General features: G+C 41.7%; 1 protein-coding gene across 2 annotated transcripts in view; it reads left to right on the top strand.

Moving 5' to 3' along the window:
- CPS1 (carbamoyl-phosphate synthase 1) overlaps window positions 1-18339 on the top strand; it is a 157483-nt gene that overhangs the window by 111933 nt on the left and 27211 nt on the right. For both annotated transcript variants that reach the window (XM_081015519.1, XM_081015518.1), the window contains 7 exons: window positions 2202-2267; window positions 5233-5296; window positions 6218-6399; window positions 8273-8467; window positions 9632-9699; window positions 15249-15324; window positions 16740-16817. In XM_081015519.1, the coding sequence (XP_080871645.1) occupies window positions 2202-2267; window positions 5233-5296; window positions 6218-6399; window positions 8273-8467; window positions 9632-9699; window positions 15249-15324; window positions 16740-16817 (729 nt within the window). The remainder of the gene's footprint in view (window positions 1-2201; window positions 2268-5232; window positions 5297-6217; window positions 6400-8272; window positions 8468-9631; window positions 9700-15248; window positions 15325-16739; window positions 16818-18339) is intronic.

Raw genomic sequence — 18339 nt, 5'->3', positions numbered from 1 at the left:
GTGCCACAGGGTTCTGTCTTGGGCCCGGTCTTATGCAACATCTTTATCAACGACTTGGATGATGGACTCAAGGGCATCCTGATCAAATTTGCAGATGACACCAAACTGGGAGGGGTTGCTAACACCCCAGAGGACAGGATCACACTTCAAAACGACCTTGACAGATTACAGAACTGGGCCAAAACAAACAAGATGAATTTTAACAGGGAGAAATGTAAAGTATTGCCCTTGGGCAAAAAAAATGAGAGGCACAAATACAAGATGGGTGACACCTGGCTTGAGAGCAGTACATGTGAAAAGGATCTAGGAGTCTTGGTTGACCACAAACTTGACATGAGCCAACAGTGTGACGCGGCAGCTAAAAAAGCCAATGCAATTCTGGGCTGCATCAATAGGAGTATAGCATCTAGATCAAGGGAAGTAATAGTGCCACTGTATTCTGCTCTGGTCAGACCTCACCTGGAGTACTGTGTCCAGTTCTGGGCACCACAGTTCAAGAAGGACACTGACAAACTGGAACGTGTCCAGAGGAGGGCAACCAAAATGGTCAAAGGCCTGGAAACGATGCCTTATGAGGAACGGCTAAGGGAGCTGGGCATGTTTAGCCTGGAGAAGAGGAGGTTAAGGGGTGATATGATAGCCATGTTCAAATATATAAAAGGATGTCACATAGAGGAGGGAGAAAGGTTGTTTTCTGCTGCTCCAGAGAAGCGGACACGGAGCAATGGATCCAAACTACAAGAAAGAAGATTCCACCTAAACATTAGGAAGAACTTCCTGACAGTAAGAGCTGTTCGACAGTGGAATTTGCTGCCAAGGAGTGTGGTGGAGTCTCCTTCTTTGGAGGTCTTTAAGCAGAGGCTTGACAACCATATGTCAGGAGTGCTCTGATGGTGTTTCCTGCTTGGCAGGGGGTTGGACTCGATGGCCCTTGCGGTCTCTTCCAACTCTATGATTCTATTCTATGTGAGGGACTGCCTCTCTGCCTCCCTTGGTACTGTGTTTTTACAAGGACCTGCAATTATGCTTTGCCCTCTCTAGAGTCGGTAAGAAGGGGTTTGCTTGGTCAGGTATTGCCTACAATGTGGGGCTAACAGCCCAAACTAATTCAAGGAGCAGCAGCTGCAAGCCATGGAACTGCAGAGTAAATATGGATAGAATTAGACTGCATCTGGCCCAAAGGCTCACCGGCATTTGGAAGCTGCATAATGGTTATTTTAGGCAGTACTTAGGTGCTTCCAAGGACTTGGCTATGCCCAGATGGATTTTTGACTTTGGACATCAGACCTCCATGTTGTATTACAAACAGCTTTTGAAAGTCCCCTTAGTTTTTAAAGCAAATTTCTATGTGAAATGTGTGGTTACTGTTTGAGAACCACAAGCAAAAAGATTTCCTGGCTCTGCGGAACTAGTTGTGTGAGATCCTGGTCCCTGTGAATATCACTGCCCACAGTGAACTAAATAACCAACAATCCCAGTGATGATGACAAGTAGTTAGTTGCAAAATGCAATATAGCAGCTTTAAAAACTAACACATGGAAGCTACAATCAAGTGTTGCAGTATGGTTGTGCTCCTGTCCAGGAGTCCAACCTGTCAGACATGCCCTCTTCATAAGGTCCCATGCTTCTGTTTCTGCCTCCCCAACGGTCATTCAACTTTTTGTGCCAGATGAGCATGCTTTGTCTCCTTTGGGCTATTTCCCCTCCTTTGGGTTCCGCTCCTTAGGATATTTTATTCTTTAGCTATCTTTGGGGTCCCTGGAGGTTGCTTGTATGTGGATGGTGTCATTTTGGTTACATAAGGGTTGGCAGTTGGAAAATACATTCCATATCCCTAAAGGGTAAAGGGGGCCCCAACCATTAGTTCCTGTCGTGGCTGACTCTGGGGTTGCGGCGCTCATCTCGCTTTATTGGCCAAGGGAGCCTACGTACAGCGTCCGGGTCATGTGGCCAGCATGACTAAGCCGCTTCTGGCAAACCAGTGAACCAGATCCCTCTATATGGGATTAAAAAGTAAGATGAATAATGCTCAATGGCTGATTGCTGGTGTATTGTCTATATAAGTACTTGAGCAGGCAGGAGAGAGAAAGCAGTGAGCCTGGAGACTCACTGAGTGGAAAGCAAGAAAAAGTGAAGCATGAAATCCTGGCCTGGAAAATAGTTTTGTGTTCACATTTACCATTTCTTCCCTTCCTCTGCAGATTGACACACTGGCAGGAGAATACCCTGCTGTAACTAATTACCTCTATGTCACATATAATGGTCAGGTAAGTGCTATCGTTTACTTCTGTATAGCTGCAGAGTATTATGATGCAATTTCTCCCATTACTATCTATTGACCTTGCAACTCAAATTCACTCACTCCAGGGATATCTCAGGGAAGGGTTAGAACAGCTGGCAGAGGCATAATCCCACTGGAGTATGGGTGGAAATGTTTGCCTACTATTGTTATTGAGAAAGTAAAAGTGTAGCTGGGAGCATTATAGTCCTTTTGAGCAGACATTGCAGGGATACAAGCAATGAAAAATCTTACCCACAGAGCCACAGTTTTGTTCTTTAAGTTCCGACATCTATAAACAACAAACAGGAAGCCTTTGCTCTTTGCTCTGGACTACCAATGAGAGAGCAATTGATGCAAGTTTTGCTTGTGAGATGGGAGCTTCCTCCCCCCCCCCCCCACTTCTTCTTGCAAAGTTGAACCTCTCCCTACCAAATTCAATTTACGTGGTGCAATGCGTTTTGAGCACAGTGGGTAGCTCTGTCCCATCCCATTTCACACCACTTACTGACAATGAATTGCATAATGAAAATGCTAACTCCCTGGCAATTTGTAAAAATGAATGCGAAGTAGGTGATTACTTGGAGCAGCTTTATGGGCATTGGGGCAATGCATTAGAAATAGCTTTTGGGATGTGAGTTACAAGAAAGAAAGAGAGGCTTGGTTAGGATGGAGGGTGAGGCTGACCTCTTGAATGCCACTGAAGCATGAGGCACAAACCAAAAGGGCCAGAGAGCCCGTGCAGTAATGCCAAATCAGTTTGGTGCATATCTCTGCAAGAGTTGAAGATCAGAACACAAACTTAAGAATCAAAGTCACTTAGTACATAGTGAAAGCAGTAGGAAGAATGAGGACAATGCTTAGCTGAGGCGGTTATGAAAGTACCTGGGTAGATTCCCAGACAGGCGTAGCAATACAACTCTTATACACAAAACTCCTAAAGCCTATTAGCCTGAGTTGAGGCCAGGCAAAATGACCATGTTACATAACCTTTAATAATGGACATTTTCCTGGGCTAGCATAATGTGAATAACAGATGAGCTATCAAAGGCCCAAAGACTCATCTGCATTGCCAGCAGAAGGACCTGGGTTCACAGACCCCAACATCTCCAGTTAAAAAGGTTTGTGGGGGAAGCAGGTGCTAGGAAAGGGCTTGATTGTCAGAGTGGACTGTGCTGAGATTGTGAGATAATTTAGTCTGACACATAATGTGGCAGCTTCAGATGCTCCTTCCTAGACAGAAGCATTACTCAACTATTGATACAAATAATCAAATCAAGCTATCCCTTTAGTCCTTCTGTAGTTGCCCTTTTCAACTTGTTATATGACTTGGCTGTCGATTATAGATCGATAGATCGATAGAAGTGAGCCTGGCTGGAGCAAAAATGCTTGGAGGGAGGTGGGGCTGCAGGGAGTAAACAGAGACAAGTGATGGTGTCTGCACTCTTCATCTATGCAGCCCTTTTGCTCTTTAAATCAGACCTCCATCCTCCACTTTCTATGAAACAGTGCTCCTGAGTCAATTGAGCCACTCTTCATAAATGGGACTCTTTAGGCATAGCTCTTGCTTTTGGACTCTAAACTCAGTAGCATAATGGATAAGGGCACTGTGACCTCACTGGTGTGAGTCTGTACCTTCAATGGTGTCCTTTAATTACAAGCATTCATTATGGCTACAATATTCTGTAAGCCAACATTAATCGTTGGTAAGATTAGAAGGCTACTTTAAATTGGTGTATTCCTTCCTGTATTATGTGATTATTCGTGCCACTACCTTTCAGCAAGACACAGAATACATCTCACAGGAGTGTATCAGAATCTTTAAATTGAGAGAAACCACTCTCTAAAATGTATAGACGACTCCTGTACTGGGAAGTCAAAGAGGAGGAATTTAAATCGGAAATGGTCCAGTGGGCCAGAGACTTTGGCTATAATATTCCAATGAAAGCCCAGGGAAAACTATGGAGGGAAGACTTGAAGTGTACTGCATGTTATACCCTGAAAGAGAACTTCATGAAAATGCTTTAACAGTGGTATTTAACACCATCAAAATTGGCAAAAAATGTATAGAACCAGGCATTTGTTGGAGATGTAGAGAGGCAGGGGGTACGATGATTTACATGTGAATTGTAAGAAAATAAGGGAATTTTGGGATATAATATACAATGAGCTCAAAAAGAGGTTTAAAATCTCCTTTGCAAAAACCCCTGAAGCCTTTCTACTGGGTATAATGTATAGACATGCCAAAAAAATGTGAGGAAGATGTTCTTGTACACAACAGTGGCAGCAAGAATCTTAATAGCCAAAAAATGGAAAGGAGATTCCACCCTGACCAAAGTGGACTGGCAGACAAAATTATTAGAATACACAGAATTAGCAAGGATGACAGGAAGAATTAGAGATAATACAAAACAAATGTTCACTAGAGAGTGGGACATTTACAGAAAATATCTTAAAGAGCATTGTAAAATTGTGAATTCTCTGGCAGGCTTAGAATGACCCCTTTATTAACTCAGAAAACTTTCTGAAAATAAGAATTTGGGAGAAATCTGGAGTGATAATTAAAAGTGCGCTACTCAAAAGAAACCTGGGACTCTGGATGGGGTGAATAGAAGTCATAATAGAAGTTGTGTTGTAAGAAATTTATTTTTTGTAATTTGTAATATCCTTTGGGTTTTTTCTTTGTTGACTGGTTTTTTCTTTTTTTATAATCAATAAAGCAATTATTAAAAAAAGGATTTTTAAATTGGTCCTACAATTAAGGTAAATCTGAGTTTCCAAAAATCTGTTTAACTCAGTGGCATTCAAGTAAACTAAATGAGGTCAAAGTTAAGTCCCAGTAATAAAAATTTAAAAATAAAGAACTGCAAGGCATAAATGGTTTCTTCTCATGGGCGCAGTGGATGCTGCTGAGAACAATACTGGATGACTTTGCGTACTGTGTTCTATTTTAGGAGCATGATGTAAAATTTGATGACCATGGAACGATGGTGCTGGGTTGTGGACCATATCACATAGGTAAATCTTGTTTTTAGTATCTCTGCCTTTCCAGACTAGAAGACCCTGTAAAAGTGTGTTAGGTGTGTTAGGCACCCTCTTCTGCAATAAAGTTTCACATTGTCCTAGAATTCCACATGCAAAATATACGTTGTGTCGTTGCTAGAACATTGCATTTTGTCCATGTAGAACCAAAGCCATTTCTATTTTTGCCAAAGATTTTAGACTAATTCTAAAAATACAAATTAAAAACCTGGAAAGTGCTGGTATAGATGTAAGCACAATTAAGAGATGGTGAATGATATTCTCCCTTCCGCTTTGGAATACTGGCCCCCAGTCAGCCCCATGAACTGCTGAACTAATTCCAAGAAGGTGCTATTTAGTACAAGGATGGCAAAGGGGCCTGGAGACCTGGAGTCCTGCGGAGAAGGGGTGAAAGAGTTGGGTGTGTTTCGTCTGGGGAAGAGAATTAATCTGAAGGGTTGTCATGGAGTTGAGGGAGCAGACTTGTGTTCTCTTGCTCCAGAGGTCTGGGCCATGGCTTCAAATGACAAGAAAAGGATTCAAAAACAATAGTGAAAACTTGGTACAGATGGTACAGACAATAGTTCCTCCCTCAGAAGGTGATAGAACTGTCCTTCATTTGAGGTTTCGTAAGCAGAGATTGGATGGCACCTCCCAGAAGTACCTTAGCAGTGGATATCCTGCTTTGCCAGTTGTTTGGACTAGCTGGCATTGGAGGCTTCTTCCAACTCTATGATTCTATGAACTCAGTCGTTCACAGGTATTGCTGATGTTTGCACAGGTTTTGAGTTACTGGGAGGCTTACGCGGAAGCAGTTGGAATCTTTGCCCTGCCCTTCACCGCTCCTGGTGTTTTAAAACCTGCCTGTACCATGATCTCCTTTCAAAACTTCACCTGGTTTTGCTCTTTCATTGGCAGGGAGCAGCGTGGAGTTCGACTGGTGTGCCGTGTCTTGCATCCGCACATTGCGACAGCTCTGTAAGAAAACAGTTGTCGTGAACTGCAACCCAGAGACAGTGAGCACGGATTTTGATGAGTGTGACAGGCTCTACTTCGATGAGCTGTCCCTGGAGAGAATCTTGGACATCTACCAACAGGAGGTATTTTATTTATTTTTTAATCCAAAATCCAAACAGCCTCAAAATAAGAATCAAGGCCAAGGTTTCCTAAACCATGCCAAACAGTTTGCAAAGTCAGTCTCATTGTCCCCTTGGGCTGGGCACTACTTTTTTTTTTTTTTTTTAAAGACCCTGGCATTATATTTTGCATGGCATTGCAGTTCCTAACCAACTGCTCCATAATGACTGCCAAATAAATAGAGAATTATTTTCCAAAGATGACATATTGCACAGTATTTACAAGCTGATTTAATTTATTTCACAGTTATTTATGGATCAAATTGTCCTGCCCTTGCTGAGCTTAGTTTTAACCTGTGATTGTGAAAGCAATTACACACATGCTTAATTTTATGCATGAGGACAATGCCATTGAAGCTAACATGATTTTTCAAATGCCAAACACAGCTTTCAAAAAGTTGCTCTGATAGATGTGCAGCAGTTTTTGAAGGTCTCTGTGCTGCCTCAGCCTGCTCATCATCTTGGACACCTCCCAACAGGAGGTAAAACCCAAATAGTCTCAGAAGAATATAAACCAAGGTTTCCTAAACCTTCCATTTTGCAAAGTCAGTCTCATTGTCACCTTTGGCTCGGCAAAGTGCTTAAGCAGAATACTTAAAAATGTATTTTCTTTGCAACTCTGTTCCTAAAATGCTTGAATTCTTGACCCTGTCTCCTACTAGGGCAGCATGAGCTGCAATCCAATTAATACCACCTGTCAAGTACCTTTCTCCTCTCCCTCTCTCTCTCTCTCTCTCTCTCTCTCTCTCTCCCTTTTATGGGGGGGGGGGGGGAGAATTCAAAGAAGCCAGGTGAAAAGCCTCCAGGCTTGAGACATGAGAACACTCCTTTTGTTAGGAACAAGGCCAAGTGCCCTTTCGAGGTCAGAGCACCAGGTCACCCATTAGCAGTCAGGGTTCATGATGTGACTCCTTTGGAATTCTGTTTTTAAAACTGGCCCACCTGACTTAGCCCAGACAAAAGTAGTGCTAGTGGTGTCGGACTAGAGGAGGGAGGGAGGGTTCTTTCATATTGTCCTGGAGCTTACTGGGAGGAGAGAATGGTTAACTGGGGCTTTGGCAGCCAGAGCTGCAACAACCCTTGGGACTGGTTCACCCCACAGGGTGCTGCTCTGGACAACACCCCTTTTTTACAGAGAGTTGTTTTGGGGGTGTCAAAGTGGGAAGCTTAAAATTCCATGTATGAGAAAGTAAAACAATAATAGAATTATAGAAGCAACCCTGAGGGTCATCTAGTCCAACTCCCTGCAATGCAGGAAACTCAACTAAAATTTCCCTGACAGGTGACCATCCAACCTCTGCTTAAAAACCTCCAAGGAAGGAGAGTCCACCACCTCCCAAAGGATTCTGTTCCCCTGTCAAACAGCTCTAACCATCAGAAAGTACTTCTCTTCTTGTAACTTGAAGCTATCGGAGCAGGAGAAAACAAGCTTGCTCCTTCTTTCATGTGACAGCCATTTAGATAGTTGAAGATGGCTATCATATCTCCTCTCAGTCTCCTCTTATCCAGGCTAAACATACCCAGCTCCTTCAACCATTCCTCATAAGGCTTGGTTTCCATCATCTTGGTTGCCCTCCTCTGCATACGTTCCAGCTTGTCAATATCCTTCTTAAATTGTGGCCGAGAACTGGATACAGGACTCCAGGTGTGTCTAACCAAGGCAGAATAGAGCAAGACAGTTACTGGAACCTCATCCTTCTCTGGATCCAAGCTGTTCTCTCTACCTTGCTTCTGATTGTGCTAATAGATGGTTTAGTTTGGCAAGGAGCTGCACATAATCAACTTGTGGTGTGTGTTTTTTTGTGTCTAAGTTTCTCTCTGTTCTCATTTTCTATAGGAATGCGATGGCTGCATCATCTCTGTAGGAGGGCAGATTCCAAACAACCTGGCTTTGCCACTTTACCGGAATGGAGTTAGAATTATGGGCACTAACCCGCTGCAGATTGACCGGGCAGAGGATCGATCTACATTCTCTGCTGTTCTTGATGAGCTGCAAATAGCTCAAGCACCCTGGAAAGCAGTTAATTCCTTGGTATGTAGACATACATCTAATCTGTGTTTAGTAATTTAAGGAACAGCAGTTGAAGGCTTAAGCCACTGTTCACAATTAATTTTCTTTGTTCGTATTTAGAAGGGTGCATTCATCCTGCAGCATGGATGTAGGAGCAAGCAAGCTTGTGCCCTAGCTGGGTCGTAATCCTTTCCTTGGGTTTATTCCTTGCTATACATGTGAGGGCTTTGAAGATGAGTTTCCTCCTATCACACTGTGTTCTGTTCATTTTTTTAGTCAGTTACAGTTACAGGTCAGTTTCTGAGGCATTGAATTTTTTAGGAAGCACTTTTGGTGTCCAGGAATTTTGAGTGGGGGGTTATTTTTGCTCTGCCATGCCTGTCCAGAGAGCCCAGGAGAACCTTCCATGCTCCCCCTCCCCTCCCCTCTTTCTGTGTGACCATTTTTAATTACCCACAACATTATTTCATCTGGCCTGAGAAACTAGCATGAATTGTAGTTTGTTTGAAACAAGCTGACTTGTTTCAAACAAGCCATAGCTATTGTTAACCATGTTTTGGCTGAAATGACAAACATAGTTAAGCAGAAGTATCCACATGGAAGAGTGGAAGGAGGCACAAGACCTCAAGCTTTGGCAGGAGCAGACAGAGAGGTGGGGGCCGCACCTGGCCTCCCTGCATACCAGGGTGGAGTGGGGAAGGATGGGGTCGGTGTGGTACAAAGACCTTGGCAGAAGCACCAGGTGGGCTCTGCTGTGGCACCTGCACTGTGCCAACCTCATCGCCACCTCATCTTCCCCCTCCTTGTCCTGATATGCAGCAGTGGCAGCCAGAGAGAGGTCAGATAAGTGGCCTAGCCCAACCCTGCCGCCTGCTGCTGAGCTTGGCCTCCTAGGGTTGTTTGCATTATGCAGAATGATGGTTCAAACACACCCAAAATGTTAAGCACCCCACTTTCATTTGCAAGGCTTCTTTTGTGACCTGGGGTGTGATATCACCATTCAGGGTGGTTAGGTTCCTTCTCTCTTCTAAAAACCTTTGAGAACACTCTTCCGCTCCTCCATATACAGATTAGCTTATTCAGGTACACCAAAGACTGAGAATGTATCCAGATTTTACTTGTACAAACATGTCTAGGCATTCTCAGTATCTTATATAAAAAAAAAATCGTTTCCCAACTTTTTAGGAGAATGCTGTTGAATTTGCTAACTTGGTTGGCTACCCATGCTTGCTGAGACCTTCCTATGTTTTGAGGTAAGCCTCTCCCCCGCCCTTGACAATGTAAATTGAACTTCCTACATTGTTTGCACTATCAGGATACCTATGGAAGCTGCTCAGTTTTTAGACCAAGAAGCTGCAGGTCTGATAGGTACTGAGATAATGAAAAAGTATTAGACCTGCCTGGCACTCATATATCTGAGCCAACAGCAGGCTCTCTCAACTTAATATTGTATTAAGAACTTCAGTGTTGGGTTCTTAGTCATTTTGCCATTTGTCAGCATCTCATTGATTACAGAGTATTGACTTTGGACCGGCTGCACCAAACCAATGTTAGGGCTATTTGCTCCCCAGTTTCCAAATCAGAAGAGTCTCCTAACCTGGGGTCCCCTACGTAGCAGCTGGCGGTTAACCTTGACTTTCCCATTCCCATATTGCCCATGTCCCTTCACTCAAAGCACCTGGGCGAATTCTCTGAGGAGTCCTGGTGGGTCAGACCAAGAAGCTATCTAGCTCATCCTCCTTTTCACAGCAGTGACCTACCACCTGCTTTGGAGAAGTCCCAAGCAGGGCATGAAGGCAACATTCACTCTCTGTTGCTTCTGTTTCTCTCCAGCTCCCCTGCCCCACATCAGCAACTGATATGAATGTTTCATTTGGCAGTCCTGGCTCACGGGTGGATTGACTGAGTTTCCATGAATTTACCCCATCCTCTTTTTTCCAAAGCCATCCAAGCGAGTGACCATCTTCACGTATTTTCTTCCCTTCCCAGAGTACCCTGGGTTATCCTGCTCCTCAGCCTACATACTTTTCAGCCATCTCCTCCTAAGGCTTACTTCTTGGAAGCCACTCTAGTCTGGGCAGCAATTATTTCCCTTCGCTGTCTTGCTTCCTGCTTGCTTGCATCAGATCCGTCTGAGCAGAGACAATGATGACCGCTGCTGATGCTCAGGAGCACCTGATGATGGCAGGAGTGCTCCTGCCTTAAGATCTGTTATGGGCTTTTACAAAGCTGAAAAACACAATCAAATTGGATCCTGTAAACAGTCTGAAAAGTCTCTTTCTCCAACACCATGAAAAAGTGATTTCTTAACTGGACAATTGGGTTTTGGCGCTTCACATCCTAGAAGATAGTAGTGGTGATACTATTGTTTTCTGTGGATAATGCCCACTCAGATGCTGATAGCTGATATGTCTGTTTACCAGCTCAGTTGATCCTTCATGCATCCATCTTTGACGGCTTCAGTACCAGCTATGAGGTGTATGTACAGTCACTGTCCTGCAGGTCTAAAAAGTCACATGGAAGTATTGGGAACAATATCTTGGCAAATGCTGCCCACACAAATGTGTTGGGACCTCCCCATGTATACCCTCTTCAAAAGAAGAAAAGATGTCACCTAATGTGTGTGTATGCATGCTATACTGTCAGAAATGTAGATAAATTGACAGCTACTGGTAATATCTTAAGATTATAAAAGGTCCAGGAAGATGGGTCAAAACATTCTGACATGTACTGGGCAATATAAAAGTCAGTTGAATGCCCTTAGTAAATCACAGAATGTCATCCTTGCTAAAAAGAAAAATAATAATAACCCTTGTTTCTCTCATTTACTCTAGAAGTGGTGAAGTAGATCTAGCCATTTTATTCACTTTATTTTTTATTTTAAAAATTTTATACACCACCTGTCATGTAAATGCTTCTGGCAAGTGTACAAGAATAGAAGTAGTACAGTAATCTTAACATACAATGTAGTTAAAAACAGGATTAGCAATCCTAATTCTGGGAAGCTGGTGAAACTTACGTCAGTTTAAGTCATGTGTAACTCCTGGCAGAACTAGGATGGAGTTACGATGGCATAGGCCCAAATTCATCCCAGCAGATCTTGGGTTTGAGCTGGGCTGAAGTTGAACAGAATCAGTTCCAAGGTTTTCAGCATGTGCTAAAACTGTAGCAAAGTTTGTGTCTGCTTTCTTTCTGGTGGAGCCGTCCTGTTAGCACTGTCGCATTTGACATGCTGCCCACAGCAGGAAAGTCTGCACCCCATAGTCCCTATCTCTAACATCCAACACTGGTTTGATAAATAGAATTTGTCCTTTTGGAGTTGGATCCCACGTATTTTCCACTCCTATAGTGATCAGTAGAGAATTTCTTGTATAACAAAATGTAAGGCATATACCATGTGAAACAACAATTACAAGACTAAGGCTCCAAAGGGTGGTGACAACCCTCCTTACAAATAGACTAGTTTTGCTTAATTGAAGGTAAGTTGGAAACCTGGCAGCAGTGAGCAAAGCTAGCGGTTGGCCCCCCGCAAGTGGACCTGGTCTGTCGGTAGCCCAGTGGCATGCCTGAGAGGCTGTTGGCCTCCTGGAACTTATCATCATCATCATAATTTATTATTTATTTATACCCCGCCCATCTGGCTGGGTTACCCCAGCCACTCTGGGCAGCTTCCAACACAATATTAAAATACAATAATCTACTAAACATTAAAAGCTTCCCTAAACAGGGCTGCCTTCAGATGTCTAAAAGTCTGGTAGTACCATTAAATGGCAGCATTGTTCAAATTTCTAACATTTATTGTTGCATATTATTCAATCATAAGATGGGGAGAGGAGCCCTCTGAGTAATGGTACATTACCCTAAGGATGTCACAACCCACATCTTGCCAGCCTTGTTTTTCAATTATTGAGAAATATAGGCATACCTGTGTTGTGTTGACCATATCTACAGTTTCAATATGAAATTCTCTTTCACCTGTAACAGTTTTATGACAAGTATGTGCCGTGGCAGCTGCTTTTCTTTCAGGATATGGCTGACAAAACAAAACAAGGAGAACTGGGAATGAGCTGAATCAGTGCGCAGAGATGTTCTAAATACTCCCTCAACAAAGCTTAATGTGGCAAAGTGCTTATTCACAGATGAGAGGGTAGGAAGAGAAATAGAGTTTGCTGAGCACAGTTCGCAAGTGCAGATGGAAATTGAGTTGAAGCCTTCTGATAATAAAAGAGAGGCAAACTATCCATCTGAGGGATGCAACCCTGACACTGAAGGAAGCGGAAAGAATGTTTAAGCAGGGGGCGGGATTCTGATAAGTGCAAAAGGCCTTCATGATCTGATTAACTGTAAGTTAGCGTTAAATAATTCAATTAAAACCTCTTTTGAATGGGTTTTTTAAAGCAATCCACAGGATTCTCAAGCCTAGAAGGAGTTCTTTGATCTGTTCTGAAGTGCTGATCTTTTGTTTAGAAAGACAGGGACATCTTGCACAAGGAGGTTTACTCTTCTTTTGAAGGTAATTCGCACATGGAATAACTTCCACATAGCTTTAACGGTTTCATCCTCATTAGTTCCAGTAGAATGTTTAATAAAAAATAACTAGAGATCCCATAATATGAAGTTTTGTACAAGAACTGATACAGCATAGTGGTTAAAATTTTGGTATGAAAGAGCAACCGTACCAACTACATAGACAAAACTGTATTGAATTCCAAAAGCATTTCAAACACCAATTTCTCTTAAGGGGAAAAGGTGTTTCACAAATAGGTTAGGCATTTGCCATCTTTGGGCTCTTCTGGACAGGGATTTTGCAGCACTTCTGTCTTTCTGGATTTTCCTGCACACAGTGGTGGTGGTGTTTTCTTCTGCTGGTATTCCAGAATAACATAGGCACCAGACTGCAATATTTCAAGGAAGATTCAGTATGATCCTGCTATATGTTCAGTAGTGTGGAAGGTATTGGGTGTATTCCCGCTGTTTCATATGGTGCCTGAGCAACACCTGTTTTGTGCCACTTCTGAGTCACTTCAGACGAGAGATCAGGCGGTATTGAAGCTGTTTAGGGAAGTTTTTAACGATTGATGTTTTAATGTATTTTTTAACCTTCTGTTGAAAGCCACCCAGAGTGGCTGGGGAAATCCAACCAGATGGGTGGGGTAGAATTATTATTATTATTATTATTATTATTATTATTCCACCCTGAGGGAATATCTCAGTTGGTGGAGCATGAGACACTTAATTTCGGGATCGTGGGTTCAAGCAATGGTCCTCGTGGTCCCTTCCAACTCTATGATTCTTTGAAATTCTGGGGTTAAGCAGGAGGTGGGCAATTGCAAGAGTCAGATTTTTACTGACAGAAGAATTTAAAGAATTTCAGAATGCCGAGGGTGAAATGGTTAAAAACAACAACAACAAAAAACAACAACAACTACTACATACATACACTCATAACCCAATTTTTATATGCAGAACAATTAGAGAATTCTGGAATATCAAGGGTAAAATTATTTTAAAGAAAAGGCACCTGCACATAAGTCAGATTTTTACTGGTTGAATACCAAAACAGTGAAGGGAGGTTTTGTGATGTTTCAGGAGCAGAAGATCCTTAGATGGTGCAGATAACAAAATCTGGTCTCATTCTTCAAAAAGAGTAGGAATCATTCTGATGGTGTGGAAGAAATTTTTTAAAAGACAAGAGCATCCCCTATAAACAGTTCACCTAGACAGACTCTTAGTTGATGACCTTGTTCACACATTGCATTGAACCATATTTTAAACAAACTAAAACAAACCTGGGCTGTCTCTTTCAGGCCAAACGTCAAGATCTATGGGTTTGTGAAAATCAAAAATATTGCTGGGTTGGCCCCAGGCAATGTGTGAGAATACCATACAATGTCATAGAGATTGTATGCTTTAGCTAGATAACTCAGGATAGAGCATGAATTCGAATAATGACTTCATCCTTGTTTCTGAACAGGAAGTTCATATCCTCTTTACAAGGATATTTTCAAGGTGGAATTTCATGATGACTTTTTCCATAAAAAATATTCTTCTTCTGAAGGCGCTCCATGTGGCAAGAGTGCAAACCATGAGCTGAAAATCACCATGTTGAGGATTTTAGAAAATAGCAAAGCAACTACGTAAAGAGAATGCATACATGGCTTGTGGGGGGTGGGGTGGGGTGGAGGGTGAATCCCCACCTACCTGTTTTTTCCAGTGTACCTAAACTACTGTATCTCACAGATATTATAGCTGACCAAACCCCAAATTCAGAAATAACAAACCTTGAGAAAACTGTGAACGTTTGTGTTGGCATTGTATTTTGATATGACAAACAATAGGTCCACTCATTCTCAACTTTCTCTGACATGATTCTTGTGATTCCAAAAAGGAATTGTTTGGGCTTTGTGTGAAATAACCCACTATGAAAGGAGATCAAATATGGATGACAAACCAAGCTGAAAACTTATTGTCCCACAATTAGCATTTCACACACCGTTGTTTTCAGCAATGCCAAGTTCCCTGTGAAACCATTGCAAATGATTGAGCAAGAGTAGATCTTGGGGAGAACCAGCCTTTTTACACAATCTTTAGTCAATAATCCTTCCCCCTGATTTGGTATATTCTTGGGGGCACTCACCTTTTTAGGGGTAAGTTCAATATTGTTTACCTTTGGTGAAGAGTTGCTTTATCCTTTCAGCTTAAGAAAGAACTGGGAGGATGAGTTGAATGGAAGACAGTTTCCGAAGATGAAAAGTGTGATATGACAGTATCTTTAACCTTTCCCTACCCTCTTTCTTCATAGTGGCTCAGCAATGAATGTAGTCCATACAGAAAAAGAGATGAAAAAGTTCTTGGCAGAGGCAACCAGAGTTTCACAGGTATTATACAACACTGTCCTCATTTCCCTCCACTCATTTGATTCTTATTTGTTTTAGGAAACTTGAATATGATTAAATTTGCTTATCCACATGAAGTCTTGCATGTTCCTACACTCTTAATATGGGAACTTGTTTGATACCTGGAACATTCCTTCTTACAAAGGTGCCTTTGATTTCTAATAGTAACAGTAAAAGATAAAGGCATTTGTAAATTTGTAGTAGTAGTGTGTGTGCGCATGGATGCATATTGTCTTCTTCGTCTTCATCATCATCATTATTATTAAATTTCCAGATCAGGTGAACTTTGCTTATACCCCTATTAGTTAACTGAATTTCATGGCTTCGTTTTTTAAAAAATGAAAATAAATAAAACTTTTAACTCCATTGCTTTGTGCCGCCTGTGTTTCCTTTGGCCCAAGGGAGAGCACCATTCCATTTAGCATTAACCTGCTGTCATTATTGGCCTAAAGAGATTGCAGTGTGAATGATGATAGTCACAATTTTCCAGTGAAAGTATTTCAGAAGATCCAGGACAAAATGGTGTTGTTTGTTTTTTTATTTTGTACTTTTCATGGGAAATAAGTTTGATTGGTGTGCCGGGTGATGTTCAGTTGGAGTAAGAAAAGTGTAGTCTGTAATTTTAAGGAGAATTAATAGCATACGGCAATGCCCAGGAAACAGATCCTGAGCAATCGTTATGTGCAGTATTAAACAATTATACATTCTGCTGACTTGCGCCTGTAACTGCCATTGGTAGTGATGTACAGTATAGGATGAAGCTGTAGAAGAGGCATGAAGAAAGGAAGATTAAAGAGTTTGTTTTCAGACAACATATTGAAATTACATGAAAGTTCTTAAGCCAGTCTGTGAATCTTTCCTGCTAATGTTCTTTAATTGCACATGATTCCCGAGTAATATTAAGTTATTTTGCGTATGTAGGAGCAGCAGCCGCCATTACTCACACTCCCCAGAATGTGCTTGTTGGAGGGCCGCAACTTTATTAAACTTTTCTCAGCTACAAACAATTGCAACAACTTTAACCCCACCCCATCAGTGCGGGTTTCCTAATGCTTAAGCTGAGATAGAACTCATGTTTTTACATTTAGAGACGCTTCCATTTTCTGGACTGGATTTTCACATTCTCAGAAGAAGCTCGGTTTTCAAAGAGCACAGCTCTTATGCCATGTAGGCTGCAAATCATTATGGCAATTTTCAGTTCATTTCCAAATGTCAACTCCATAGCCAAGAGGGGGCTGCAAACTTGCTAAGACTGATTCTGTTACAATGACTCCCCCCCCCCATCCTTTCTTTCTACTGAAATATTTCAAATACTAGAATTCATGCCAGTTACTAACACAGTGCCAAATCATAGTCATACAGGATGTATATTTTTTTCTTCCTTGTGATATCAATAGGAACACCCTGTTGTGCTGACAAAATTCATTGAAGGAGCTCGGGAAGTGGAAATGGATGCTGTTGCAAAGAATGGAAAGGTACAAACTTCTTCCTTAAATAATGTTTTAAAAAAATACTTCCCAGGATTTACAGACGGAATATTAAAGCAGCCTTAACAAATGTTTCATTCCAAGTTCTAGATCAGGGATGCAGAGCCCGTTTCACAATGGGGGCAACATTCTCTTCTGGGAAACCTTTCAGGGAACACATGCCAGAGGTGGGCGGGGCCAGCGGCAAAAGTGGGTGGAGCAATGCATGGACAATAGGCTCGTTACTATGCACAACTGCACATGCCTCTCTCCATCTACGCAAGCAAAATGTGTTATCAGAATTCAAGGACCCATTCCAACCAGGCCAAAGCTTGAAACAAGATACAGTATAGCAGACTCATAAGTTCACACATAGCAGAAGATATCTTAGATTGCCCCTGAGAGTTTGAAAAATGTTAGCTGAATTCTGTGATGGATCTGGAATGGCTCTCCATTATGCAATGGTACAGTAATTGTGCACAGAGATCTCTAATTCCCGGCATCCACTGCAAGCATCACCATAGTGTTAAATAGCCGGGCATAACAAATAGAAGTAAATAAAAATAGTAAGTATTCATTCGTATACTGTGTTTGAGGTACTTTGTAGTCCTTACAAAAACCCCATAAAATAGGGCAGGAGTGAGGACCCAACATTCCAGGTAAGTTCATATGAGGGAATACAATCTTTCAGATAGCTTGGACCTAAGTAAAACAAAATATTTAGAACGATAATAGGCTGCAGCACTATGCATACATACCTGGCTGTAAGTCCTATGGAATTCAGCAGGTTTGCTTTTGAGTAGAAATGTATAGAATTGGACTGTTAAATTAGAAGAAGGCTGGTAAGTGAAGAGAGAAGATGCCCTAAGAGAGAATATTATGAAAATGATATACAGGTGGTACATAACCCCAGTCAAGCTTGCAAAAATCTACCATCTGCCCAATAATAAATGTTGGAAATGTAAAGAAACTGAAGGTACATTCTTTCACCTTTGGTGGACGTGCCCAAGGATTAAGGTTTTCTGGGAGATGATTTATAATGAATTAAAAAAGGTATTTAAATATACCTTCTTGAAGAAACCAGAGGCCTTTCTCCTGGGCATAGTCGACCAATCGGTGTTAAAGAAGGATAGAACTTTCTTTATGTATGCTACAACAGCAGCAAGAATACTTATTGCAAAGTATTGGAAGACACAAGATTTACCCACACTGGAGGAATGGCAGATGAAAATGATGGACTATATGGAATTGGCGGAAATGACTGTCAGAATCCGAGACCAGGGAGAAGAGTCGGTGGAAGAAGATTGGAAGAAATTTAAAGACTACTTACAGAAATATTGTAAAATTAATGAATGTTAGAATGATGACGGATTGAAGTTAAGCGGTTTCCAGCAGTAATGGTTAAAAGAATTGGAAAAATTGGTTTTTAATAGGTAAAAATGTAATGTTATAATATATTAAGATTAAGATCAGGATTAAAAAGGAGGGAAAGGAATTGCTGGACTAACAAACTGAATTGGAATACAAAAGA

Source organism: Podarcis pityusensis (assembly GCF_964106645.2).
Source record: "Podarcis pityusensis genome assembly, chromosome: 1".
In the NCBI taxonomy this organism is placed as follows: Eukaryota; Metazoa; Chordata; class Lepidosauria; order Squamata; family Lacertidae; genus Podarcis; species Podarcis pityusensis.
Note: the sequence above shows the minus strand (reverse complement) of the source record. Positions and strands in the feature narration are given on the sequence as shown.